Raw genomic sequence first — 27,294 nt, forward strand, 5'->3', positions numbered from 1 at the left:
TTCTTGGAGTACTTCAGTTGCCTGATTAACAAACAAGGACTTAGATAGAGTACAGATCTAATACCTCAAATTTAGGAGTATGTTGACTAAATTAATGTTTTTAAAAATGCCCCAAGAGTGTGTGTAAACCAGATCTCAACTTAAAATCTCAAGTCTGGGGCGCCTGGGTGGCTCAGTCGGTTAAGCATCTGACTCTTGGTTTCGGGTCGGGTCGTGATCTCACAGTTTTGTAAGTTCAAGCACCACATCGGGCTCTGTGCTGGCGGTGCGGAGCCTGCTTGAGATACTCTGTCTCCCTCGCTCACTCTGGCTCTCTCTCTCTCAAAATAAATAAATAAATAAACTTAAAAAAAAAAAAAAACTACAGATTTCTAAAAAAAAAAAAAAAAAAAAATCTCAAGTCAAATGAATTGTTCAACTAAACCTTTCATGCTGGGATTCCAAGGTAGATCTCCTACTCAAATAGGTTAAAATCTTGAAAATATTAATCTTCTGGATTTTCCTCATAAACATTTCTATACTTTTTTTTTTTTTTAAAATAGCCTTATTGAGATAGCATTGACATATAAAATTCACCTAGTCTGAGTGTAGAATTCAATGAAGTTTAGTATGTTTCCAGAGTTATACAACCATCACCACAATCTAATTTTAGAATATTTCCGTTACCCTAAAGTGGAACCTTTAGGTTCATTTACCGTCGTTCGCCATCCGCCCAGGCCTTAGGTGACCACTAGTCTACTTTCTGTATATTGTCCTGTTGTGGACATTTTCTGTATTTAATTTGAAATCATGCTGGGTTTTTAAGGAAACGGTCTTGCTCTCTCCATTTGGGGGGCATCTTCTCCAGCAGCTTTTTGGGGCACTGCCTCAGTGGCCTGGAATTTCTTCATGAGCGGGAGCTGGGCAGCCCAGCCTGTGAGTGGGGGGCTCTCGGAACCCATCACCCACACTCATCACTGAGGCCTGATTCAGATGCCTCTGTGCAGGAGCCACATCCCAGCAGGTAGTTTCACGCCACTCCTCTTCCTTGCTGGGCTCCAACACCTGGTTAAGGCGTGAGCTGACGGCAGACCTCCCTGCTGGGTTGGCGCTCATCAACCATGCTCCTGTGGCCACCTGCGGTCCCCACAGCGCCCGCTCGGAGGCCCCCAGCCAGCACGCTCCCCCAGAAGCCTCAGGGGCCCCTTTAGGTTCACATTTCACGTCTGAGCAGGATGTCTCAGGCACGCCCGTGTTTGGAACAGGCATTATTCCCAGCAGCCGAAAGGTGGGAACAACTCGAGTGTCCATTGACGGATGACTGGATATGTCAGAGATGGTTTATGCGCACAGTGAAGTATTACCCAGCCTTGAAGAGGAGACTTTGACTTCTGCTACAATATGGGTGAACCTTGAAGACATTGTACTAAGTGAAATACTGTACGATTCCACTTGTGTGAAGTACTTAGAATCGTTAAGTTCGGGGACAGGAAATAGAATAGTGGTTGCCAGGGGCTGGAAGGAGAGGGGGATGGGGAGTTGGTGTTTGATGGGTCCAGAGTTTCACTTTGGGATGAGAAAATAAAGTTCTGGAGACGGTTGGTGGTGACGGTTACACAGCCGTGTGAATGTACGTCATGCTACTTAACTGCACACCTAAAAACGGCTAAACTGGTAAATTTTCCGTTGTGTGTATTTTAGCACAACTTAAAAACATTGGCAAAACCCCGTTTGTGTTGTTCTGTGCCTCAAAGATGGTTTCCAGGGGCTCCCTCTTGACTACAGAGTCACATGAATGTTTTCCCAGTCTAGCCTCAAATCCTTTCTGGAAGGAGTTAGGTGTCAACAAGGAAATGAAGATGCCTCAGCCTCGCCAGCACGCCCTTCGCGGAGAGGCTCCACCCGGTCCTTGTAGGGACCTTCCCTGTGACACCCTGCACCCAGGCCCCTGAACTCACTGGCCCCGGTTTCCCCCTCCTCTTCTCCAGATCGCCCCGCATGTGCACTGTCTGTATGTGCTGTGTCTCCAAAGCCTTCTGAGATCTGAATCCCTTGGGGGTGCTCATTCTCCTCTTCTCTTCCCAGGCCCCTTTCTGGGGGAGCCGGATTCAGAGGGGCTGTGGAGATAGGCCTTTTTTACAAGTACCTCAGATGACTCTTAGTGGGCAGGTTTTGAAGACATAGGACTAGGGTAACTGTGTTTCAAAAATGGTCTCGTTTCTCATCTTTTGGGAAAAGAGCTCAAATTCAGTCATTCATGTGTTCATTCATTCATTCATCCGGGCGCTGAAGTTAGGCACACTTTTAGGTAACTGAGGATATTGTGGTAGATAAGACAATCCGGGTCTCTCCTCTCAAGCTTTGAGTCTTGTGGCAGCAATGGGCAGTGGCCAATAAAGCATTTAAAGTAAAAAGCCTTGGGGTGCCTGGGTGGCTCAGTCCATTAAGCGTCCGGCTCTTGATTTAGGCTCAGGTCACCATCTCATGGTAATGAGATCAAGCCCTGTGTCGGGATCTGTGCTGAGACTGTAGAGCCTGCTTGGGATTCTCTCTCTCTCTCTCTCTCTCTCTCTCTCCCCCTCACAAAATAAATAAACTTAAAAAATAAAATAGGGGCACCTGGGTGGCTCAGTCAGTTAAGCCTCCAACTCTTGGTTTTGGCTCAGGTCACATGATCTCACGGTGTTGTGAGTTCAAGCCCCGCATCAAGCTCTGCCCTTGCAGCACCGAGCCTGCCTGGGATCGTCTCCTCGCTCTCTGCCCCTCTCTTTGCCTCTCTCAAAATAAATAAAAATAAATACTATTTTATTTAAAAAAAAAAAAGTCAAAAGACAGTAGGTGCCTTGAAGAAGGATAAAAAACAAACCAGAGGGGAGACCGTGAGAAAGAAGAGACAGACTGTGTTAGGTAGTGTGGTGGCAGGTGGGGGGCTCTCCGGGGAGCCGATAATGTGAGCAAGACCAGGGGGAAGAATATTACAGGTGAGGGAACAGCGAGTGCACGGGGCCTAATGAGTTGGCGCAAGTACTAAAAAAAAAAACAGAAGAGAAGAGAAAATACCAGTTCATCACATGTAAGCCGGGGCAAAAGGACAGGAGACAGAAGGTCTCTAGCTTTGTGACCTTGAACGAATCACTTATGCTCCTGGATGCCCATTTCTCCACCTGTGGAATGGGGCTGTGGGCGGGGTGGGTTCCACTGGATTGGGGTTTCTTAACGTTTCAGTGCCTGGCACCTCCTCTCCTCACCTCTTCCATGCTGTCTTGGGGTGGGCTACGTAAACACTACTGTCCAGAAAGATCTTTTGAAAAAAAAAATTTTTTTTTTTTTATTTATTTTTTTTTTTCCAACGTTTATTTATTTTTGGGACAGAGAGAGACAGAGCATGAACGGGGGAGGGGCAGAGAGAGAGGGAGACACAGAATCGGAAACAGGCTCCAGGCTCTGAGCCATCAGCCCAGAGCCTGACGCGGGGCTCGAACTCACGGACCGCGAGATCGTGACCTGGCTGAAGTCGGACGCTTAACCGACTATGCCACCCAGGCGCCCCTAAAAAAAAATTTTTTTTTAAATGCTTATTCATTTTTGAGAGACAGAGCATGGGCAGGGAAGGGGCAGAGAGAGAGGGAGACGCAGGATCTGAAGCAGGCTCCAGGCTCTGAGCTGTCGGCACAGAGCCCGATGCAGGGCTCGAACCCACGAACCGTGAGATCATGGCCTGAGCTGAAGTCGGGCACTTAACCGACTGAGCCCCCCAGGCGCCCCAGAAAGATCATTTTTGACAGTTGCATCCTGCCATTTGTCTTGCTTACTCGGAATCAAATTTGAGGGTACTTTTCTCCAACCGTATTTATCCCTTCCCTTTGCTTGTGTGGAAGCCATTGAGCCAGATGGCCTCCAAAGGCTCTTCTTGTCCAAGATGCGCCTGATTCTGCATTAACCTGTCTGGTACGGCTGGTTTGCACTTGGGCAGGGACTCTGTGCTTTTTGGAAGTGGGCACAACGCTCTGCTCTGGGGAAAATTTTGCAGATGGGCCAGAATCACCCAAAAGAGGGCGTGCGTTGAGTGCAGCGGCCCTCGGTTTTGGTCAATATGTTTGATGGCTCAGTTCTTACCCTGGCAGGTCAATGTTGTAGGGTATATGGTATGTTCTTTAGAGCTGAGTATCTCCATGGAGGGTTTGTGTGACAGTAAATCTCCTGGCTCCCAGATGAAGCTGTGACTTTTCTCTTCCAGAGTTATATGGAATGCTTTCACCTAATTCTTGGATTTATACCCTTGACCTCCATCTGCCAAAAGTTTAATTCACTTTGGTTCTGCCAACACCTCCACAGGCTGGGCATCAGGAGCTCCGTGGAGCTTACGGTAGGGAAAGGAGACCAACATGGGAATTAGCTATCATAAGGGTTCTGATGATTTCCAAATCAAATAAAACCCAAATCCGTCAGTGTTCTTTAGTGGTTGCTAGTGGGGTCTCCAACGGGGAAAAACAGATCTGAAATGGTATTCCATGGCTCTGGGTTATTGCAGGGACTGTGAGAAGGTGGGTAAAGGAAGTTGGAAAACTGAAGTTTGGTAATAGAGCATTAATGTTAGCTTAGGTCGAACCCCCGTGTCCTGGGGCTTCCGCCTGTGTTTGGGGACTCCTGAAAAACTGCCTATAAATACAAGCGTGCTGAATGTTTTGTAAAACCCCCGAAGCCTGGTTGGTTGGAGGGCCCTGGGTCAATATTCAGGGTTGTCTTTTTCTTGGCCTCCTCCAGCTCCAGCTTCTACAAGCTCTAATAAGGCTCATTTCACAGGAGTGGGGGAGATGCTACAGATGTGCGTGCATAGAATGGATGGTTTCAATCCCAGTTCTGCTGCTCACAAAGCTGCGCCATCGGGTGAATTCTTCCACCCCTCCGAGCCTCAGTTTGTCTTTGACGTGGGTGTGATACCACTGCCCTCCAGGGTAGTGGTGAGGAGTAGAGGTGAGATGGTAATAAAGGCTAGCTCTCCTGAGTGCTTGTAGAACTCGCTGACGGCACACCCCGGTTCTACTGGAACGGATTGTACTAATTTTGCCTTGTGTTTTTGTTTGTTTTAGTTCCTTTAACGAAGAAAGCCAAATAACTAAATATTTTTGAGGATGCATGTCAGCTAACACACTTTGAACTTCTCTTTGTTCTTCTGCTGGTACTAAGCGGCCTGACCTGGTGCCCTTTAACAGAAACAGTGTCTTTGGTTAAACCCTCAGATCACCTGACCTGTTGTTTTAGCTCATTCATTTGATGCAAATGTGCTGAGTACCTGTTACGCGCTAAGCACCTAGTTGGGCAGAGGGCATGGGGAGGGGGGCCAACGAGAGGACCATGGGGCTGGGCTGCCAGGGACTCAGAGGTGAGGGATGAGCTGGCCGAGGGTAGGGCAGGCCTGGCTCTTCTTTTCCAGCCCTGCAGTGGGAACGTTGGCTCTCCTGTCCCCTGACTGGGCCATGCTTTCTCCTCTGAAAATGAGGGGGAGTGGTCAGAACGCCTCTGACTCCAGACACGAGTTTTGATTCTTCATTCTTTGGCAGGAGCAAACGGGGAACGCAAAAACCTGAGCCCATCTGGACTTGCGAAATGTGTTGAACACACACTGGACCCAAAGAGCCTCAGATTCCTTGAGATAAAACGAAATCTCCCAGAGATAGAAATTCCTGAGTGTTTGAGACAAGTTTGATGTGTTAGCTACAGACGCCGTGTTTGTGAGGACTTACGTACCTCTGTTTCCTTCTCAGCTTTATGGGAACTACTTGGGATTGAGCCAGTTCTAAGCCAGTCTGTGATGTCCAAGAATCCTGGGAGCTTTAGTAGCTTATCCTGCTCCTCCCCACCCTTCCCCTTTGTTTTCTTTTCTCCTCCTCTTTCCTCTGGTCCTAAAATTCCTTCCAGAAATCTGGGCAGAACAACTCATTCGGGTTCTGATGTTAGTGCGTGACTCAAAGCGGGTTTTTTTTTTTTTTTTTCTTCCCTTCGCGCTTTAAAAGGAGAGTGGTGGTCCAAAGGAGATGCTGAACTCTAGAAGAATATGAGTGCTCCCGGAAGGCCAGGTTCACGGGTGCTTCTGGGAGAGGGTTGGGTTCCTTCCACTCTGATTCCCTCCCTGTGGCATTTCAGGCCCTGGGTCACCGTGACAAGAGGGCTTTGTTCCGGCAACTGCCGGTGTGGCCCGTGCCCCGCCCCCCCCAGGGCTTCCATATCAGAGTTTGATTTTTTTTTTTTGGTGGGGGGGGGTTCCGATTTTTGTATTATTAATTATTCTTTGTAGATGGTATTTCTTCATTTGAGAAACCTCTTCGTTTCAACTAGAAGGCCAGCCTTTGGTGGGGGGTTGTAAACTGGGCAGAAATTGATAAGAAATAGATCTCAAAGCCGGGTGTTGCTTTTTCCTTCCCAAACCCTTCTGGGCCTACACTTTCCTCTCCTCCTTTTCTGTTAGTGCGTGGCTGCCCTCTGGGCCCTCTGTCTATACCTCCTGCCCCTTCGACCTGACTGCCCCACCCCCAGCACCTCTCTAGGGCTCATTTAACCCGAGGTTCTCCAGGGAATCTTCCCATTGCCCTGTGCTTAGATGTCAGGAATTTAGAGACCACCTGGTTTTACCTCTGCCTCTCACCAAGGAGAAATCTGAGTGTCCGCGGGAGGGGGGGCGGGGGGGACTTGGTTCAAAGTGAGGCTCTTGTTTGGTGGCAAAGAGAGCCAGCTGTAGGATCCAGGCCTGTGACTTTTCACATGGATACTATGGACCAGGCTTGGATACTACGCACCAGGCTACTTTACATTTTCCTTTAATTTCCCAAACCATCCTAGGATGTAGGCACTATTACTGCTGTCTAGTTGCGTTTCGGAGATTAAGAAGTTGACTGAAGGGGGTGTGATGAGCATCTACTCTTGATTTTGGCTCAGGCCATGATCCCAGAGTCGTGGGATCGAGCCCCGTATCCAGGTCAGCACTGAGCGTGGAGCCTGCTTAAGATTCTTTCTTTCTCTCTCTCTCTCCCTCTCTCCCTCCCTCTCCCTCCCTCTCCCTCCCTCTCCCTCTCTCCCTCCCTCTCCCTCCCTCTCTCTCCCTCTCTTTCCCTCTCTCTCTCTCTCTCCCCCTCTTCCTTTCCCTCTCCCTCTCTCCCTCCCTCTCCCTCCCTCTCCCTCCCTCTCTCTCCCTCTCTCTCTCTCTCTCTCTCCCCCTCTTCCTTTCCCTCTCCCTCTCCCCCTCCACCCCCCACTCATGCTGTACCTCTCTCTGTAAAATAACAATAATAAAAAGAAGTTGACCGAAGGCCCGAAGGCTGGTTAATAGTGAAACCAGGATTTGAATCTAAAGGGTGCTACTCGGTGCCTGTGACTCTCTTGGTTTCAGCCTGGACAAAGTCCGGAGCTCCAGGAATCTCCTCAGTCCCAGGCAGGTCAGGATGGTCGCTCACTGTAGCTCCAGCCTGGTGACCTCCACAGAGAGGGGGAGAGCTGTGACGTAGTGGCCTTTCGGGGCAGGCTGTGGGTCCTGCCGTTACAAAGCAGATGGCCTGTCTTTATATAAGAATGCTTCACAGTGGTGAAGACCACCATTTCTGGAAGCAGGCCTGGGTTTGAATTTGCCATTTGTTGTGCCATTTGCTGGCTGTGTGATCTTGGGCAAGTTACTTAACCTCTCTGGGCTTCAGTTGCCTCAACTGTAAAATGGGAATGAATGATATTATTATCATTCGTTATTTCTAACTTCTGGGGTTTTTATGAGAAGTCCATGAAGCAATGTGAGAAAAAGCCTTAGCGTGGTGTCAGGCATCAGGCACGTGATAAATTCTCAATAAATAGTAGTTGTCATGATTATTATTATTAACTCTTGCTGTACTTTATGAGACCTGACTTCTGGCCCTGGGTCTGCTGCTAGCTACCCTGGGGAGGTGAGGCAAGTGTATCAACTCTGACTGTTTTTCTGTAAACTGATGGAGTTTGACTCTAATCCCCGGGCATCCCACCTATCTTCAGTTTTCTGAAATGGATCAAAAATGAGTTCCCACCCAGGGCCCCACAGCCTTTCGGTTTGATGTTATCCGACTGGAATTAACAATCCAGCAGCTCCTTTCCACCCCCCAGACACAGGCAAGGTCAGGGAATGGATGAGGCGGGCTCTGTTCCTTTGTTGTGAGCCAACTTTCTGTCACCTGCTGTCACTTTACTGTGAGTGGAGTGTCCACTTGAGAACAACGTGCTCTTCATCAGAGTAAAATAAACACGGGAGCTTGATTCTGATTTTAGCTTCATTTATGTATCTTGGACTACGTCCTGGGTCCAAGAAATTGTGCCGTAAATTAAACCAATTAGATTCTTACAAACCAGTTTTGCATTTCGTTCATTAGAGTTTAGAAAGGAAAAAAAGCAAGTGTGGTAGCTAAATAAAACTTGAGGTGGTGGGTGGGTGGCGGAAGGCCACTGTTAAATGTCCTCGGGGATTCCTTTCTTAGGGCTTTTGATCACTAGACCTTTTATTAAAAAAAAAAAAAATGCTGATGCTACTGGTGGTTTCTTCCTTGTGGAGCAGAAAAAGCGTGTCCGGTGCTTATAAAGGAAGCCTTACGGGGCACCTGGGTGGCTCAGGCGGTTACGCGTCTCAATTTCAGCTCCGGTCACGGTCTCACAGTCGTGGGATCTGGGATTGAGCCCCGCCTCGGGCTCTGCACTGACAGCACAGAGCCTGCTTGGGATTCTCTCTCTCCCTCTCTCTCTGCCCCTCCCCTGCTCTTTCTCTCTCTCTCTCTCTCAAAATAAATAAATATTTTTTAAAAAGGAAGCCTTTAATCCTAGCTCATTTATAAGCTTTTTTGAGTACCTACTGTGAGCCGAGCACCGGGGAAAAATGTGAATGAGGTGGAGAGGGTCTCTACCCCCGTGCCCATGCCTGGCATATCATATGTAGGTGCTTGAGAAAAGTGTGTTGGATGAATGGAGTATATTAATAACTGTTAGTTAATAGTCTGGCCCTCATATCACATCATCACAATGACTCCTGTAACACCAGATTACATTTTAGATCGCCTGTCCTAGAAGTGGCCAGCCAACCCAGTCTTGGGCCAGGTCAGGAGGAAACTTGGCACTTGACCATCAACCCAGCATGGCAGCAGCTGAGAGCATGGGCTGCCTGGGTCAGAAGCCAGTCTTCACCTCTTCCTAGTCGCAAGACCTGGGCAAGTTACCTACCCCTGCCTCAGTTACTCCTATCCATAAAATGGGGACAGTGGTGGTACCCACCCTGTGAGACTTCTGTGCAGATTTATGTGTGAACTGCTCGGCACACCGTGAGGGTTCTCTAAACTGTGGCTGCCACCATCCGTGAGTATCAGTCGCTCAGCCTTCTCTGATGCCACTTTTCCTAAGACACACGTGGGATAAACATACTTACCACTTGTTTGCCTAATTGCCAACCCTTCCTTTGTGTCCCAGGCACGCAGTAGGTCCCCACTGCTATCATTTGGATGTGAAGAGCCTAGCAGTCAGGTTTGAGTCTTGGCAGGGCAACTTTCCGCCTCCGTGGTCTTGACCTTGGTCGAGTTGCTGAAGTCAAGAGAGGCTCAGAGAGGTTAGTACTTCCTTCTCTGTGGGAAGGATTACACTTAACCAAGTGCCTAGCACACAATGAGCACTCACTCCATAAATAGTGAGACTGTTGTCATTCGCGCAAAAGGCACACAAAGCCCCTTTGGCTTTTGTGGCCTGGCGTGCCAAAGCCAAAGCTGATTCACGGGGCGTCCGACGAAGCCCGCACGGCCAGGGCTGGAGGAGGCCCCGAGGACAGACGGCCTTGGGAAAGGGCCCGTGTTGCGGGCCCCACACGGTCAAAGCGTTTTAAAGGCCTTGTATTAGAAAAATAAACCAATTAAATAATACTGCCCCCCATAAAAGCTGACTTTTAATGGACTCCACGGTGGGGTTCTCACCGCGGCGGTCTGCAGCCCCAGTCTCGGTGAGCCTGTCTGCCGCCATGGGGAGAGTTTAATCTCGCACGGCGTGAGCATAATTTTACAAGTTTTATGGCTGTTTTTTCTCTTCCAAAGTGTTGCTATGTCATTGTGCACCGAGGGCAACTTGCGTGCATTTAACAGTTTACCTCGTTTGGGGTGGAAATGAAAAATGAAGCAATAAATTAAAGAAAAACACAACGTGGATTTTTTCCCCCCTTCTTGTCGAGGCAGCCGTGGAGGAACAAAGAGGCAGTGTTTGCCCCGCGCAGCCCAGTCAAATCCTAACAGCTTTTATGTATGGACACTGGCCCGCAGATCGCCTCCCCGGAGAGGGCCGTGGGGCTCGGGGAGCGTTGGGGGGCTGGTCCCGCAGACCCCAGCGATACCTGGGACCTTTCTCCAGGGCAGAGGTCAGCAAACTGCAGCCCGCGGGCCGGAGCCAGCCCAGCGCCTGTTTCTGTGACACGGTTGAAAAAAACATCAAAAGAAGAAGAATACTTCCTGACACGTGAAAATTACCCAGAATTCAGGCTTCGGCCTCCATAAATGGAGGGGCGTTGACACGCAGCCACGCCCGCCCGTTGTGTGTTGTCTGCGGCTGGCGCAACGCTGAGGCGCTGCCTTGCCCTTTACGGGAAGAGTTTGCTGACCCCGCTCTAGGAAGGGGGTAAAGGAGAAGGGGACAGAAAATGCAGCTTCCGGTTTCCTGGAGTCGATGGTTTGCGCTGAGGGTGTCCACGTGGCTCAAAGTCTAAGAGGTGCCTGAGAAAGAGTGGATTCACCTGGGGAACTCCCAGAAGTAATCGGCTACCCATCCAGGCCGTCTGCTCCGGGGAACAAAATGCAGCCCACTTCGCTGCTGCACACAGCGGTGACTTCTCTAGGCTTGTGGATGGGTCCGCTTTCCTGGTCCTTCCCATGCCCCAGCCATGTCGTTCCACAAAGAAAATTGCCTCCTGCAGGAGAAGAAAACGGTCGTTCGCTCATTCATTCGTTCCTCCCTCCCCCACGCCGCCCTCCCTTCAACAAATAATTATCAACAGGTGACTAGGTGTTAGACTCTGCGAGAGACTGCCCGGAACAGGAAGAATGAAAAAAGAAAGTTCTTTTCCCCTGAAAATTAGTTCTTGGGGCGGGCGCCTGGCTGGCTCAGTCGGCGGAGCGCGTGACTCTTGACCTCGGGGCTGGGAGTTTGAGCCCCACGTTCGTGTAGAGGTTACTTAAAAATGAAATCTTAAAAAGAAATAGGTCGTGGTGTCCTCAGCGCCATTGGTTTTTGAGTTCTTTTAACTCTGCCTCTTTGATTAATTTTAAGTTCCATCTCTGTTTAGAACCATAAACCCGTGTCCTTTCTTCCTCGACCTGCTACTTTCATTAAAAATAACCGAATTTACAAGAGGCTTTGGGGTGACCGGGCGTCTGACTTAGCCCGTGGGAAGAGCCCTCCGGGGGAAGGCGCTGCAGCCTGCTCAGGCGACCAGGGCCAGGTGCTCGGGGACCAGGAATAAGAGGCTGTAATGGATCATTGAGGGAGAAGGCTGTGGAATTTGAAATCTACCAAGCCTGGTGCTGCTGGCTGGAACTGTCTTGTAACAACTTTATGCTGCCTTTTGTAAGTTGCTTCATTATGCTGAGTTTTAGAGGCCTGTCCTCTTTTCTTAAAAACTTGCTGGGAAGAAATGTTGAGCATTATTTATGTCCTCTGGGTGTGGAGAGATGCCTGAATACTGGGGCAGACATGCCTTTGGATAAAGGAACAACAGCTTTGCCAGAAACTGGTTCTCTGTCTTCCTTTCCTACCTGCTTCTTCTTCCCCCACCTCTGTGCCTTTTTCTTTGTCAGACAAGACTTTGTTGCTCATTTCTGATGAGCCTTCACTTTCTTTCCTCAGTCATGCGGAGGAACCCCTTTGGTGTGGACATCTGCTGCCGTAAGGGGTCTCGAAGCCCCCTGCAGGAGCTCTACAACCCAACCCAGGTAAGCCCCGGAAACTTTCTCGCTTGTTCGATTTGGTCTCCGTGCGTCGATCTCTGGAGGGGAGGTGGCGAGAGGGGGAGGGAGAACGGTAAACTTCAAAATTTGGTTCTTGAGGGATTTGAAACTTCCTTCTACTGCCTGGCATTTTAGCTTCGGTGGTTGCTTTCTTGGTCACCCTTTCTCTGTATAATGGCTCTGAAGTTCTAGCAAGAAGGATTAAGAATTCCAGAAATGCCCTGGTGTAGTGCTGGACTGAGCTTTCAGACAAACCTGCTCAGGTTAGAGATTCTCCACAGTCACAGGTGCCAGCGACGGGACTCTGAAACTGTAGAGCCGCAGGGGCTGGGCAGTCTCTCCCTTAGCACCCCCAAAGAAAGTTCACGTGTGGATGAACCTGCCACCCTGCTCCCACGCCAGTTTATTAAAGTCCAAGATGCCCCCAAGAATTCCACCTCACTGTACCAGTTTACCAAGATTGAATTTTGTGGGGGTGCTTTTTGTTAAGTCACCTCATGATAAATTGAGTTTGATCATGAAGAGTTTTTCTGTGAGCAAACTAAGCTCCACGCCAGGAAATGTGTCTCGTGGAAAGCTAGGAGCAAAGGGAGGAGGTCTGGTCGCCATGGCGATGGCCTCCATGGTGTGTGGGTCTTGATGTGGAGACCATAAGGCTGGTTCTCTTTTGGGAACGTTAATTAGCAATTGATGCCAGGAAATAGTAAACAACTAGTGGCCTATGATCTGACCTTTGATTGCTGTTAAAAAAGAAAAAAAATGCACTGCTTTAGCCACAGCCTCTGTGCTTTATTTTGCATCAAATTCTTAATTCAGTATTTCTGTGGACTAAGGTGCTTGGTAGAGGAAGATAATACCTGGGCCTCAAAGGTACTGAAATCCCTGAAGTCTTGCAAAGAGCACATCTTCCTTGTCTCTCACTTGCACTCCCTTCTGGAAAAATGGACTCCCGAGTTTGTACATCACGGGTGGCCTAACCAGGTGAATTCACTTCCCCGTCAGCCCCGCTGCTTTGGAGTTCTACTATGATGAGGCTGGATTAGCTAGGTCATTGCAAACTCAGATTGCCTGAGGCTTTCTTAATGGGTTCTCTGGTGACTTAGCAGGGAATTTGATATTTGGGTTTTGTTTGGTGCCCAGATAATCTGATTATTATAGGCAAGTCTCCTGGCATGTTCACACACCTGTCCTTAGGAAGAGGCGGAATCGGCCTCGACAAAGGATAGGAATTCTGGAAATCCATGTTGAAAACAGCACATGCTGCTGAGATGCAGACCGTTCCTATCTTTTTGTCGACAGGCTCTGTTCTCAGATCCTTTTCCCTTTCAAAATACAACCGCTGAAGCACCGCTATTTTCCTGAGGAAATTTCTATGGGCAGCATATGGTGTCGTGGGAAGAGCTTATTTCTGAAGCAGACACCCCTCTGGACAGGAAGCGCGTGGACCGGGTCTATGCTGTGTCCTGTTGTATCCCCAGCCCCTAACACAGGGCCTGACCTATAGCATGTGCCCCCAAATATCTGCGATTGAGAAAATCAAAGTCTAGGTTCAAATCCCTACCTCACCTCCAACTGGTTGTGCAACTCGAGTACGTGATGAGTCCATTTCTCTGGAATGTTGGGAGGCCAAAATAACCCTGCTGTGTCAGGGGCTATGTAAACATCATTCATCATTATCCTGGTCGTGAGGGTGGTTTCCATACTGGAAGCCTTGACTTCAGAGTCAGACATGGGTCCAAAGCCTGGTTTATTCATTTCCTAGCTACGTGAGTGTGGGCAAGACACTTGGCCCCTCTGAAGTTGCTTTCCCTCGTTTATAACATGGTGCTAAGAGTACCTGCCTTGCAGGTTTGCATGAGAGGATATATTTTGCTCTGTGCCTCCTTTGGAGTTTGTTCCTTCCTGGATTCATTCACTCGTTCCCTCATTCATTTCTTCACCCATCATTGTAAGTGCCAGGTGCTGGGCACAAAAGGGTGAGCTGGGCATATGTGGTTAGCCTTCCATAGCTGGTTCCTCTAGTTACCCCAGGGTTGGCCCGAGTTGACTGGAACAGGAGACCCTGCTTAGTCCTTTGGTCAACCCACCAAAGGAGAGATAACCTTCCTGGGTGGAGGTCATCTCTTCCTCCTGGTGGTGTTTTGAGTATTGTCTGGGTGAGAAGCTCATTTAGCAGTAGCCTAGGGCCTGGGAGGGAAGATGGGGCTGGAGAGGCCACCCTGGGAACCATGCTCGAGGCTGGAGGTGGGTGAGTCACCTCCAGCAGGAATGTCGTGGGCAAGCTGTCTGGCCCCCTTCTCTGACAACCAGGAAAATGTCCCTGCAGGAAGATCTCCCTGTTTCCTCGGGATGTTACCCGGGATGTTTTTTCTTAGGCTGGTTTCCTTTACAAGCTGCAATTATGTTCCATTCCCACGCAAATACAGTCAGGGGCGCTTCTCGGAGAGACTGTCTTGTTGATCCTTTGGGCTGCTGTGGGCGGGGCGTTGAGAGGAGGGAGCAGGCGCCCCCGATGAGGTTAGTTCCGTGTCCACAAGACATTTACAAACTTTGCACCCAATTGGGCATGGTCGTGGCTTCTCGCGTTTCCCCACCAGTCAAGCTGTTGAAGCCGCTAAGCCTGGACTGATATTATCACGGAGGCAGATGACAAACCCTGAAGTTGCTAGAAACCAAACTGCTCCTGGAGATGCCGTTTCCCCCGTTTTATGCCGCCTGGTTATTTGGGTTTGATATGTGATAGTGAAAACAGGAACCGTTCATTGTAGATGGGAAACCAGGGTTGTAGTAAGAAGGCAGCATCTTAGTTACGTGTATCGGTGCTGTGGACCAGATGGTATCTAGATGCTTATCAACATCTCATCGAATGTTCATAATAAACCCCAAACTAGGCATAACACCTCCATTTCACGTATGGGAGAGCTGAGGCCAAGAAGGTTCTACAACTTGCATAGGGTCACAGCTAGTAAGAAGCCGAGTAAAGATTTAAACCCAGGATGAAGTACAAATCCATTTATCTCCACGCTCCAGTCACTGTCGCCAGCAAAGTTCCCTTGGCAGGAATTGCCCCATCTCCCCTCTAAAACAACAGCAGGATCACACCCAGATTTTTATGGGACAAAGACTTAAAGGCGCCCTTGGGAAAATTGGCCATCATCTGATTTGTCGTGTCCAGGGTTTTCTTATTTTAGTGCCTCCCAAATCCCTAACCGTTAAAACAACAATTGGTTAAAAAAAAAGTTGATATTCTTAGCAAAACTGCACTCTGATGTCTTATAATTTTCCTGGTCTGTGCTGTCTCCCTGGCCCCAAAATAAAATGTAATTGCTGATCAGATCAGCTGGTGTGAAGTCACTGAAAGTTCAGGAGTTGCCAACTGCATATTTGTGGGCCGAGCACATCTGTGGGCCGGCCCGGCTCAGCTCACATCGCAGGGCAGAGCTAAGTTGTCAGCCATTAATAGGGCATAATTGCCCCCAAATGCCAGCGGGAGCGAGACAGCCTGTCCCTTCTGCCTCGCCCACCTCCTGGTCCTCTCGCGGGCTCCCTGAGATGTTCACAGCAGCACTCATGTGGTTCGGCCCTGCCCTGCCCGGTGCTTTCTTTAGCCTTTATCCTCGCTCTGTGATTACCACGTTCCGAGAAGACAGATGCGCAGCCCGGGGGCTGACCAGGAATTCGTAAACACAGAGTCTAGAAGGCTTGCAGGAATGCACCGGATGCAACTGTCTGCGGGCATTCCTAAGGCTGTGTAAGGGCCAGTCCGTGTGTGAGGGATCCAGTTGGGTTCTGGGTGAACTGCTTGAGGAAAAAAGGATCTAACAGGAAGAGGGGAAAAAAGCTTCCGGGGATGCCAAGCGTTGGCAAGATCCCTGAGGCCACTCCTGAGTTCTATGTTGTTTGATGGCCCCTTGTGCGTCCAGTCTTCAGTGTGCTAAAGTGAATTTACCTGTCTATAAGGTAGGCTCCAGGACAAAGGATGGAAAGAGGGAGAGAAGGCGGGAGGGGAGGCAGAAAGGAAGAAAAGTTACTATTCATTGAAAGTATCATCTACGTTCACTATACTGCACTACGCTATTCGAGGCATTTCCATACATATCTCATTGTTTCTAGCTTGAACCCCATTTTTCAGATAAGTTAACTGAGGTTCAGTTGACTGAGCAATTTGCCAAGGTCACAAAGCCCCTAAATATGGTAGAGCCAGGCCCATCTGACCTAGCGAGATTGTGGGAGGATGAGAGCCTCGCACGTTCTCTTTTCCAGGTGGAAAAAAAATGCTTCCTTGAGGTTCTCTTTCTTAGTGACCCAAGCTGAGATGGGTGTGCTCAGGACAGCTGTAAAAGTCCCAAAGTTGGGGGCCAAGGCTTGTGGGGTGCTATGGAAGGCATAGATTTCCAATAAACAATTGAAGTTTTGTTTTTTGCTTCCTGAACCTGATATTTGGAGAGGCCTTTCTCTCTGGGCTGGAGCCAGGCTAAGCAGGAATCGCCCTCAGGAGCTCTGCCATGGGATAGCGCACCTTGGTGAGATTGGGAAGTTGGGGTCTTTAAGTTTAGATTGATAAAAGCTTGAATTATCCCAGGGGGTCGGGAGGGGGAGCTGTTCTAGCACCCACCTGAATAGCTTTCTCAGCAACGCTTGCCCAACTCTGTTTCTTCTGCACACATGTATGGGGTGAACAGAGCGAAAGCACATGGGGAGGAGAGGCACGTAGGTAATAGACATGATACGTGCTGTACGATAGAAGCTTTTCAGTTATGGGAGAATCAGAAGTGAGTCATCAACCCTTCAAAGTATGGGGCAAGTGGGAGGCTTTGTAGAGGGGGTGGCGGTTGAACTAGGTCTTTGAAGACGCGTCAGACTTCACCTGACAGAGAAGAGGGAACAGCATCACAGAGAGGAGGAACAGCAGGAGTGGGGGCCCCAGGAGGGCCCGTCTGTGGCACATTCAGAGAACGGTGAGGGGTTTGCAACTGGAGTGAGGAGCTGCTGGGAGCTGGTTGAGAGAAGGCGGGAAGGGCAGGGTGGTGCCGGCTGGATGAGGCTTGCCCACCCGGGTGGTGGGTGTAGGCTTCACCCGCCAGTAGGATGGCTGGTCCCAAGGAGCCCACAGGAGATTGTGTACGACCGACCAGCCGGCTGCCGCTTCTGAGTCAAGCCGCTTGTGAACCGCGGGCTCCTCTGAGGCAGAGCACGGCCTCGTCTACAAAATGGGCTGGTTCTGGGGTTCTCAGCCCTGGCTGCACATCAGGACCACTCAGGGAGTTTTGACGAAATGGCCGGTGCCCAGGCCTCACCCAGACATTCTGATTTTACCTGTGGGTCCGGGATAGGGCTGGGGCATCGGTGGTCTTCAGAGTTCCCAGTGATTCTGATGGGCTGCAGAGTTCAGAAGCACTGGATTGGCAGGCCCATAGCGGTCCCTCCAGTTCAAAACTCTTCGATTCTTTGATTCTCCTATAGCCCGTTCCGGGAAAAGCGCTTCAGAGCCTCCGCACCGAGGCGGCTCCCTGTCGTTTGTTACAAAGGCCCTGTGTCCGTGCTGAGCACTCAGCCTCACGGAGATCACATGCCCTCGTGCTCCATTGGCAGGTTGGTGAGTCGAGGCCCTGAGTGTTGGAGACCCCACGCCGGGTGGACAAACCCAGGAGGCGGGGCCCCCAGGCAGGGACTTGGGAGGACCCTGTGTAAGGGACACTTGAGCCACTCGGCTCTGGACCCCGTAAGGAGGAGAACGCAGACTTGTTCCGTGCCGGGCATCCGATGGGCCCTTCAGAAGGAGCAGCCCCAGTGTTGGCTTTCCAGTGAAGGAGCCAACGGGAGAGGCTCTCTGCCCTCCACACTGTTGGTTAAGACTGGTGCTAATAATGGTCAGACACACTGGAGAAGGCAAGAAAGAACAGACATCGTACAGCCGCCAACTCTGGGCAATTAATCCCTTCATTACCAACCACCTGGTAAATGATGAGTCCATCTAATTATCTTGTTTTGACCCAACAGCTGTCTACCAGCCAAAGAGGGATTAATTGATTTAGTTGTGGACTGGCTCCTTATGCAAAGATATTACTTACTGTCAGTCTAGCAGAACGGCAGCTGGCTGGCAAAGATGAACTATTACGTGAACTTGATCTTACACACAGGGCTTGGGAGAATGCTTCATTATTAATTGCAAATTACAATAGACGAGCGAGCCCGTTGCAAAAACCAGGGACAGCAAGCCGCCTCCTTCACCATGGCCGGTGGCTCCATTAGTTTTGAACCGGGGAAGGCGTCCAGGTCAGATTTCCAGTCAAGCCAGGACAGATGGGGACTCTAGAGTCAGACACGATTTGGGTCAGAGGAGAGAATGGGTTGCGTGAAGGAACTGGGGGATCCCAGCCCAGGTTGGCCTCCCAGCATTGGTTTCTTTATCCGTAAATATAGGAACACAATACAGTCTTGCAAGTTTATGAGATTCAAAATCATGTATACAAAGCGCCTAAGACAGTACCGAGAAAGAGTTGGTGTTCATCAGTAGCCAAGAGCAGGCCGAGTTGAATTAGGTGACCTGGGACTTTTCTTAGGGGGTCTGGGCCACGCTGGGCCCCTGTGCTGCAGGCTCAGAGACTTGGCAGATGTACACTTGGAATTTTGTTGAATAACATTAAGACAGATGATTTCCTCTTGCCCGGAAGCTACTAGCTATTCATGGTGAGCACTTCCTAAAAAGTTTGATGACTGTGGCTGGTTGACTGTGTTATTAAGAAGCCGGGTGTAGTGAATGATGAGGCCGTGGGTGCTTCCGCGCGTGGACGTGACATGTGCGTGAGTGTGTGTGCCTGGACAGTCAGCCCACGGAACGCGGCGGATACAGCCGTTAAGTTTAGAGACCTCCTCCGCTAATGTTGATCATCCCCCAGTCCCTGGCGAGGTGCTTCAGTAATAATAGCTAGGAAATAGGATCCCCCTCTCTGTGTGCTGTAAATGTGATGCTGCTGAGCGAATGGCTTCATCCGCATTTCACTCGGCCTGCCTTTAGAGGCAGTTGCTCTGATTCAGAGAGCCTAATTTGACCCAATATATTCAAATCTAGAGCGTGAGCTCTGTGCCCTAATGGGGCTCTTCTGTGTCAGTCTGTCTGAGTACAGTCTGGCCCATTTCCACCAGAGAAGGGCATCCGAGTGGCAAAATGACCCCCGGCAATTTCCAAATGGTAACACAGCTGTAAAATCTGCCATTTTCGGAAAGTTATTTCCTAAATTACCCCCAATTATAGGAGGCCTCTACATAATGTGATTTTTCTGTAAATGACACAACTCAGGTAGCTTCTCAGCCAATTGGATTTGAACCGTGTCGGATGCGTAGGGCTGAAACTAAGCCCCGGCTTGTTCTCAGATTCTCTGTTGGAGAGCCCTGGGTGGGGGTGGGCGATATCACCTGCCCCCCATCCCCATCCTCCTCTCTTCCCGAAAGTGAAGTTGGCCTGCAGATCTGGTGGGGAGCAAGGTCTCCGCCCCAGCTTCACCACTAATTACCGTGAAATCGCAGGCAAACAGTTGAAGCCTTTCCAGCCCCGGAGACTTTGTAAAGAAGGAACAAAATACCAACAGTTCAGTTATCAAAGATTAAATCAGAAAGTACAGAGAAAGTTCTGGACTCGTGGCAAGCTGTTCAATCAATGCTGATTTCTTTTTCTTTTCTTTTCTTTTCCTTTCCTTTCCTTTCCTTTCCTTTCCTTTCCTTTCCTTTTTCCTTTCCTTTTTCCTTTCCTTTTTCCTTTCCTTTTTCCTTTCCTTTTTCCTTTCCTTTTTCCTTTCCTTTTTCCTTTCCTTTTTCCTTTCCTTTTTCCTTTCCTTTTCCCTTTCCTTTCCCCTTTCCTTTCCCCTTTCCTTTCCCCTTTCCTTTCCCCTTTCCTTTCCCCTTTCCTTTCCCCTTTCCTTTCCCCTTTCCTTTCCCCTTTCCTTTCCCCTTTCCTTTCCCCTTTCCTTTCCCCTTTCCTTTCCCCTTTCCCCTTTCCTTTCCCCTTTCCTTTCCCCTTTCCCCTTTCTCCTTTCTCCTTTCCTTTCCTTTCCTTTCCTGCTTAGGTGAAACCTCTTTCAGGAAGCTAGCTCTCCCTGTTTTTTTTTTTTTTTTTTCTCTCCAAGCTCAGGTTAAATGTCCTTCTAGAATGGTGCTGCCTACCAGGAATAATCGTGATTCACATATCCCATGCATCTGAAATGATGTTACGGGCCTTGAGCTCCTTGAGGGTAGGGGCTGTGTCTTGTTCACCCAGTGGCTATCTCCTGCCAGCTGCCAAAGAGAGGGGCTCAGCAGGTGTTTCGGCAGTGAAGGGAGCTGCCCGCCCGTGCCTTGAGCAAGTCTGGTGTGGACATTCATGCTGAGAAGGTGATCAGGGCTTCAACCATCAGAGCAGGAGGTCTCATGAGGCCCGGTGATATCTGGTCCAGAAATACATCTCCAAGCTAAGCCGATGCCTAGGTCTCCCCTGAACACATTTTTCCTGACGGTGTAAAGTGTGAGGACTGTGGCAGGGCTGACGCTTAGAAAAGCAGCATGGAAGCCAGCATGTGTCAGCGTGGGAGGTGGGAGAGAATGGATGCAGGGCTCGGGTGCTTGAAGGAGACTGAAAGGAATACAGGGGTGGGGTGGGGGGATTGCTTAAGCCAGACCTCACCCTCCCTCAATACTTAGTCCACATCCAGCCCTGTTTCTTTCTTCCCTCCTTCTTCCACGGCATGTGGTACAAATAGGAACTCAGCAAATGTGCACTGAATGAAGTAGAACTAAAATTCCCATCCCCTTGGTTCCCACTCAGGTAGCTTGCTCGGGTGCCATAGACTGGGCGGCTTCCAGAACAGAAACTTCATGTCTCACGGTGCTGGAGGCCAGAGGTCCCAGGTTAAGGTGTTGGTAGGGCTGGCTCCTTCCTAGAGCCGTGAGGAAGAATCTGGTCCATGCCTCTTGCCCAACTTCTGGCTGTTTGTTGGCAGTCGTTAGCGTTCCGTGGCTTGTGGAAATGTTACCTCCGTCTCTGTCTTGCCCCCTCATGAGGTGTTCTCCGTGTGTGTGTGTGTGTGTGTGTGTGTGTGTGTGTGTGTGTAGCCTGAGCAAGGGCACAGGAGAGGTGGCACATGGCAACAGATGGCTCCACCCTCCCCGCATGGTTATGCACCAGCAGAGCAGAGAGGACGTGCCTTCAAGGGACTAAAGCATTGTCCCTCCTGGGCGGGCAGCCCCACCCACGCCCCTCTAGTTGGAACAAGCAGGCCAAGGATTTGCCAAAACACAGGTTCCTCTGTAGCTCCTTGTAGAAAGGACTTCTAGAAAGGTCTGCAGCTCCAGGGCCTCCAGCTGATCTTCCACTGTCTGATATCTGCATTACCACACTGAGAGGCACTGCCAGGTCGGCTGTGTCCCAGCCTTGGCAGGTGTTGGGCAGCCCTGGAAAGAAGCTGGCCGTTCTGGAACTTACCACAGGGGTGTGACGCCCGGGCAGACTCTGGTGCTGCCTAAAACGGCTTTTTGCAGCATTTCTTTTTTCCTCATCTTAAATCAGGGGTTTTAAAGCCACAAAAGAGCCAATATGCAGTCTGGCAGTCATTTTGAGTATTGGAGAAATGGCTCTGACCGTCTGTTCCGTCTCCAGCATGTTCCCTGCAGGAACATCCACAGATCTATCCATGGGTGTAATGACATCCTGCCAATGCAGAGCTTTGTTCTCAAGAGGTGGGCAAGTTCAGTGCTTGCTTGGATCCAGGCCTCACGTCCTGTCCCAGTGTTTGGGGAAAAGTTCTGAGACAAAGGGGAGTGTCTGAGGCCACACAGCCTAGAAGTGGTCAAGAGCACGGGCCTTGGAAGTAGCCCACGTGGGCTAGAGTCCCGGGGCCACCACCTGCCAGCTACGTGACTTGGAAAAGCTTCTTAACCTTCTCTGTGCCTGTTTCCTCACCTGCAAAATGAGGATAATACTGACGCCCACGTCATAGGGTTCTGGTGAAGATTAAATGAATCCAGACATGTGAAGTGCTTGGAAGGGTGCCTGGCCCTGAGCGAGGCCAGTGTAACTGTTTGCTGTTTGTTGCTGTGATTGTTATTCAGGCACGAAAGCCAGAAAGGAGCAAATGATCCCTGGGGACAAATGAGCAAGTCCAAGTTCAGGTCACTTGGAAGACAGAGCTCCGTAGAGCTAGATCATCTTCTCCCCGTTACAAGGGAATTCTGTCTGTTAGAGCTGGGGTTCTCAGCTTGGGCTGCACTTTAGAATCAAAAGAGGAAATTTTAAAAATCCCGATGCTCAGGCCACACCTCCAACTCACTGAATCCGCGTTTCTGGGGCGTCAGTGCTTTGTAAAAGCATCCCTGTTGATTCCAGCGTGCAGCCACGTCTGAGAACCACTGCTCTGGGCTTTTACTATCGAAGACCGGTCCTTGGACCAGCAGTGTTGGCATCACCCAGGAACTTGCTAGAAATGCAGAGCCTTGGTCTGCTGAATGCAACTGAGGAAGGCTCTTGAGCAAACGGCCCCATCCTGAGGCTCCCAGAAGAAGCATTGATAACAAGGTGGATTAGATAGCAAGGGACAGGTGCATGCGTTTTGCAGGCGGGGAAGCCAGAAGAGGTCCTTATCTCTCCCAGAGCCTGGCACGCTTTTGCTTTCGGAAAACTTAGGAAATAAAGCTGTGTTTATGTGGCATGGAGTGCTTGTCAGTGACCGGGACCCAGAGTCCCGAGGTAGGCTAGCTTGATGGCCAGCCTTGCAGTTCCTCTGGATGCATTAAATATCCCTAATGGGCTCAACTCAGGGGGGAAAGAAATGTGGCTTCGAGCCAAGTGCCCTGGGAGTGCAGGCCCCTGCAGTGCTTTTAGAAGGCAGCTCCGGCCTTCCTGGATGCCGTGACCCTGGGGCAAAGGGGATTTGCAGGCTTTGGAGGTAAGCTGGGCTCCCTTGGGTGGCCAGAGTTCAAGTTTGTTCTCTTCATGGATTGGGCTGTTCCTGACCTCACTTTGTTAAGAAACAAGAAGGAGGAACCCAACGTGAGCCCTGCATACTCCCCTCCCTGCTGCCCTTATTTCCAAATGACATTTTCAGATGTCATCCTCCCCCACCCCCTGAGCTCCGCATGCAGCAGATCTCAAATGATTTAGTAGTAAGAGAATGGAATTTCGAGCCCTAGGTTCTAGGTTGAAATTCTGCCTTTTTTCACTTACTAGCAATAGGATCTTGGGGAACTATCTCAGTCTCCTAGGGCTTTCAATCCCCTCACCAGGAAAGTAGAAGAATTTATTTACCTTTAGCTAAAGAGGCCACACGGTACCGCAGTGAAAACCGCGTTCTCCCCATCAGGCCGGCTCGGTTTAAATCCATACTTCCTGGCAGAGGAACCTTGGGTTGATTCCTAATTGCTGGGTGCCTCAGTATCTTTATCCGTGTAATGGGGATAACAGCAGTACCTGCTTCTTTGAACTGTTACGAGAATTTAAGGAGTTGCCTTGTGTCAAGTGCTGGGACTGACGCCAGCAGGACGCTCTCAAATGTGCCAGTGAACATTTTTTTGCCTTTATGTTTTCTTTGAAACTCCCCACTGGTCTCCCTTTGAAACAAATGATCGTCACAATCTGGGTCCCAGTAACTGACTGAAGAAAAGCTTGTGTTGCCCTGTGGCTTTTACAGTTCCTCCCATCCAAACAACCTGTTACTGCCCTTCAAATGCATCATTCCTCAGTTTGCAGCTGCAGAAACTGAGGCACAGAGAGGCGGTGCCGTGGTTAAAGTAAACTGGGCGGGGCCATCTGGTCTAGGTGAGGTGTTGCGGAGCCAGGATTCAATCCAATGCCGAAGCCCACTGCTCCGGGGGGCAGGCCCCCTCCGTTGGCGCGGCTGGTGTAACAGTTCTTGGCCTGGGTGGGTGACCTGAACTCCTTTGATTCCCAATTCACTGGTCCTGAGGTACAGGTGAAAAGCCCCTCTTCCAGTGGGAGTTCATAAATGAGCCAGCTCCGTGCCTGTTCTCGGTAGCTGGCCAGCTGGAACTCAGTATGGGGAAGACATCGGCTGCTCCAGGCACCCCTGGGGGAGGCTGGGTCCTGAGGTCCCGCCTGTCCCAGCTCCACGACAGGATGCAGTGACAGGAGGAAGGATGACGGGGGCTGTGTGCGCCCGCATCCCGAGCCCGCAGCTTCTCTCTGTTTCCTGGCTTCCAGACCTCTCCCAGAAACTCACTCAGCCCCTTCCTGCGTCAACAGAGCATCCTTGAACCAGGAACAAGGGTGCTCAGGCCAGAGATGATGCCTGAAACAGGGAAATTGCAGGGAGATACTCCCATGGATTTAAGAGGTGGGAGGCTGCTTTTGGATGTTCCTTTTTGAGTACTTCCCGGCCTAGGCACAGGGACTATCTGTAATTTTCTCCCCAATTCATTCTTCTCTTCTAGAGGGGCCTGTTTACCAGCAGTAGCTGATGGAGGGAATTGTAGGAAAGGGTTAATTCACCCCTGCAGCCCATTTGTCACCGAGGGAAGGAATTACATAAACTCACCCTAAGCTTTTGGAGTTTGCAGGTGGAACATTCTGGATTCCACTTTTCAAGAGCAAGCTGGAAGTCCATTAAGAAGGGACCGCTTAGGGGCGCCTGGGTGGCGCAGTCGGTTAGGCGTCTGACTTCAGCCAGGTCACGATCTCGCGGTCCGTGAGTTCGAGCCCTGCGTCGGGCTCTGGGCTGATGGCTCAGAGCCTGGAGCCTGTTTCCGATTCTGGTCTCCCTCTCTCTCTGCCCCTCCCCCGTTCATGCTCTGTCTCTGTCCCAAAAATGAATAAACGTTGAAAAAAAAAATTAAAAAAAAAAAAAAAAGAAGGGACTGCTTATAATCTTTACAGAGGGACAAATGTGAATCCAAAAAAGCTGGTCCCTTAGCTCCTAAGGGAGCCCAGCCGTCCACCCTCATTGCAGCAGCCTTGTACTTCTGATGCAGCAGCTGAAAGCCTCATCTCATTTTGTAGGGAAATTGCTAGAGTGACATTTGGAAATAAGGAGGCTGTCTCGGGATATGTCCCTCAAAAGTGTTTTGTCACCACTTAGACGGGCTCACAAAGGGTACCTCCAACCTTCTGCTCTCTGCATTGGGTCTCTCTTATTCCTAGACTGGTTAATCTTAGTTTAGAATCTCAGCCTCAGTAGGTTTTTCTCCAGTTTACAGGATAAATGAGCTGGTGTCTGAAAAGAAATGTGACTTTTTTAAAGAAATTGGCAGATACGTGGGGAGTTCAGAAGCAGCTGACATCCAATTATTCACGGTCCTGGGGGAAAGGGATTGAATACGAAATAGAAATCCACAGATAATCTCCAAAGCTCATGTTAATCAATAGCCTTCTTTTCCAACATGCCTTTAACCAGTGCCAAAAAATTGGCTGATTCATCGCTCTCTTCGAAACTGAGATCTTAAGAGATCATACAGGAGAGATAATTTGCCAACCCCTTTCTTAATGAGAAGGATCCAAAGGAACTGATTTTTCCCCCTTCTGAGTAAAGTGCCATTTTTCTCGAGTAAGTGGCAAAATGAGCTTATTGTGTTGGTTGGTATGTTCATTGTCTGATTAGAGAAGAGCATATAACATTGCAATTTTCTTTTTGCTGAAAAGAAAAACATGATTGGGATTCAGGGGTAGGTAATCTTGAAATAAGAACCAGGAGCTGGGAGAAGGAAGCCTTTGCTATTGATAAGGGAGTCCCCCCCCTCCCCCCCCCCCCCCCATCATGGTGTAACTCAGTCCCAGGGAAGAAGTGATAAACATCTTAAGATAAGGCCTTGCCAAAAACAGCCCCTGGCAAATTGTTGCCATTCGTTATCGGATTAGTGCAGCACAGCACAGCGCAGGCTTTTCTTTCTTGAGCCTAAGAAAAGCCTGCTCATCTTTATCAGTTTGGATGTTCAAATTTAACTTGCTCAATAGCAAGGTCCAAACCTGGTGCAAACCTTGGAAGGCTGCAGTGCTTCTGGGCTTTTTCACAGTGGGCTCTTGGGAAGGCCACAGATTACAGCCACCAGTGTGGGGGCTACACCTTAATCGTGACCTAGGGAAAGGACCTGTTAGGGGAATAAAAGCCAAGCCAGTCTCCAACGTGAATGTGTACCGCAGGAGTTAAGGGAACCAGAGCAGATACCTGTTCTTCCTCTCTGGTGCTGTCCTTGACTTTGCCCTTGACGCAGGGTCATTCACAGCCTTTTAGAGCCTGGAGTTACTTGCCTTCCAAACTGTGATAGGCAGAACCAGCCTCACAAAAGAGGTCCATACCCTAATCCCCAGAGTCTGTGAGTATGTTACTTCACATGGCAAAAAGGGACTTGACAGGTGTGGTTAAGTCCAGGATTTTAAGTAGGGAAGATTATCGTAGATCATTTTAGGGTAGTCACAACGGAGGTGAGGTGATAGAGATGTGATGATGGGTAGAAGCAAGGGTCAGGGTGATGTGAGGACCAAGCCATGAGCCAAGGAGAACAGGTGGCCTCTAGAAGGAACTGCCAGCACCTGGACCCTCCAGAGGGTAGGAGAATACATTTGTGTCATCTTTAGCTGCCCGACTTTGTAGGGTTTTGTTACAGTGGCCGTTAGGAGACTGGTCCATGAGCTCCCCGGTCCAGGGTTTGCGAGAGACCTGGAAGGTGCTGGAAGGTGCTGGGTTGGTCACCTCAGGAAAGCGGAATCTCGCAGCGGTCTGTTGGATATGGGAACATGAGGATACTGCTGACGGAGGTGGTAAGATTGCCTCCACGAAGAGATGGCTTTGAGCCTAAAGTGAAGTTCCGTGAAAATGTGCAATGAATCTAAGTTGTGAGCCGGCAACCTTGGTGGTCAAGCCACTGGCTCATTGTGGCACCCACCCCTCCAGGGCATGGGCCGGGATGGAGCCGAAATCCTTGTATTTGTAAGCGTCTCCTTGACAACCATATACACCACCTGAAATTTCCATCATGCTTTTTTTGGTGATGGGTTCCTGTGGATGGGAGGTGCTCCCACTATATTTTGTCAGTACATCAAAGGACTGGATGCATATTTGGAGGTCGTGGTGTTACATATGTGGGGATTTTCCTTCATGGTTCTATAGTACTACAAGTGTTCTCAAAGTATTGTGCTAAAGTCTGGCTCCTTCGAAACTCCTGCTCCCTAGATGCAAAGAGAAGGAGGCCCAGGGTACTGAGTGAGTCCCCCAAAGCAAGTTCTCCATGAATAAGACGAGGCTGAACTTCAAGTCTAAGCTAGGGGAGGGCATAGAGTGTGGTGCTGGTTTAGAGCTGATGCCCTGCCAGCCCTAGCTGGATGACCTTAGTCAAGTTACTCAACCTTCCTGTGCCTCAGTTTCCTCAT

General features: G+C 49.8%; 1 protein-coding gene across 3 annotated transcripts in view; it reads left to right on the plus strand.

Annotated features, from left to right (window-relative positions):
• Positions 1 to 27,294, plus strand: part of CHST11 (carbohydrate sulfotransferase 11) — a 265,297-nt gene that overhangs the window by 115,049 nt on the left and 122,954 nt on the right. For all 3 annotated transcript variants that reach the window (XM_045467217.1, XM_045467218.1, XM_045467219.1), the window contains exon 2: positions 11,851 to 11,936. In XM_045467217.1, the coding sequence (XP_045323173.1) occupies positions 11,851 to 11,936 (86 nt within the window). The remainder of the gene's footprint in view (positions 1 to 11,850; positions 11,937 to 27,294) is intronic.

Source organism: Leopardus geoffroyi, chromosome B4 (genome assembly GCF_018350155.1).
Source record: "Leopardus geoffroyi isolate Oge1 chromosome B4, O.geoffroyi_Oge1_pat1.0, whole genome shotgun sequence".
NCBI lineage: Eukaryota > Metazoa > Chordata > Mammalia > Carnivora > Felidae > Leopardus > Leopardus geoffroyi.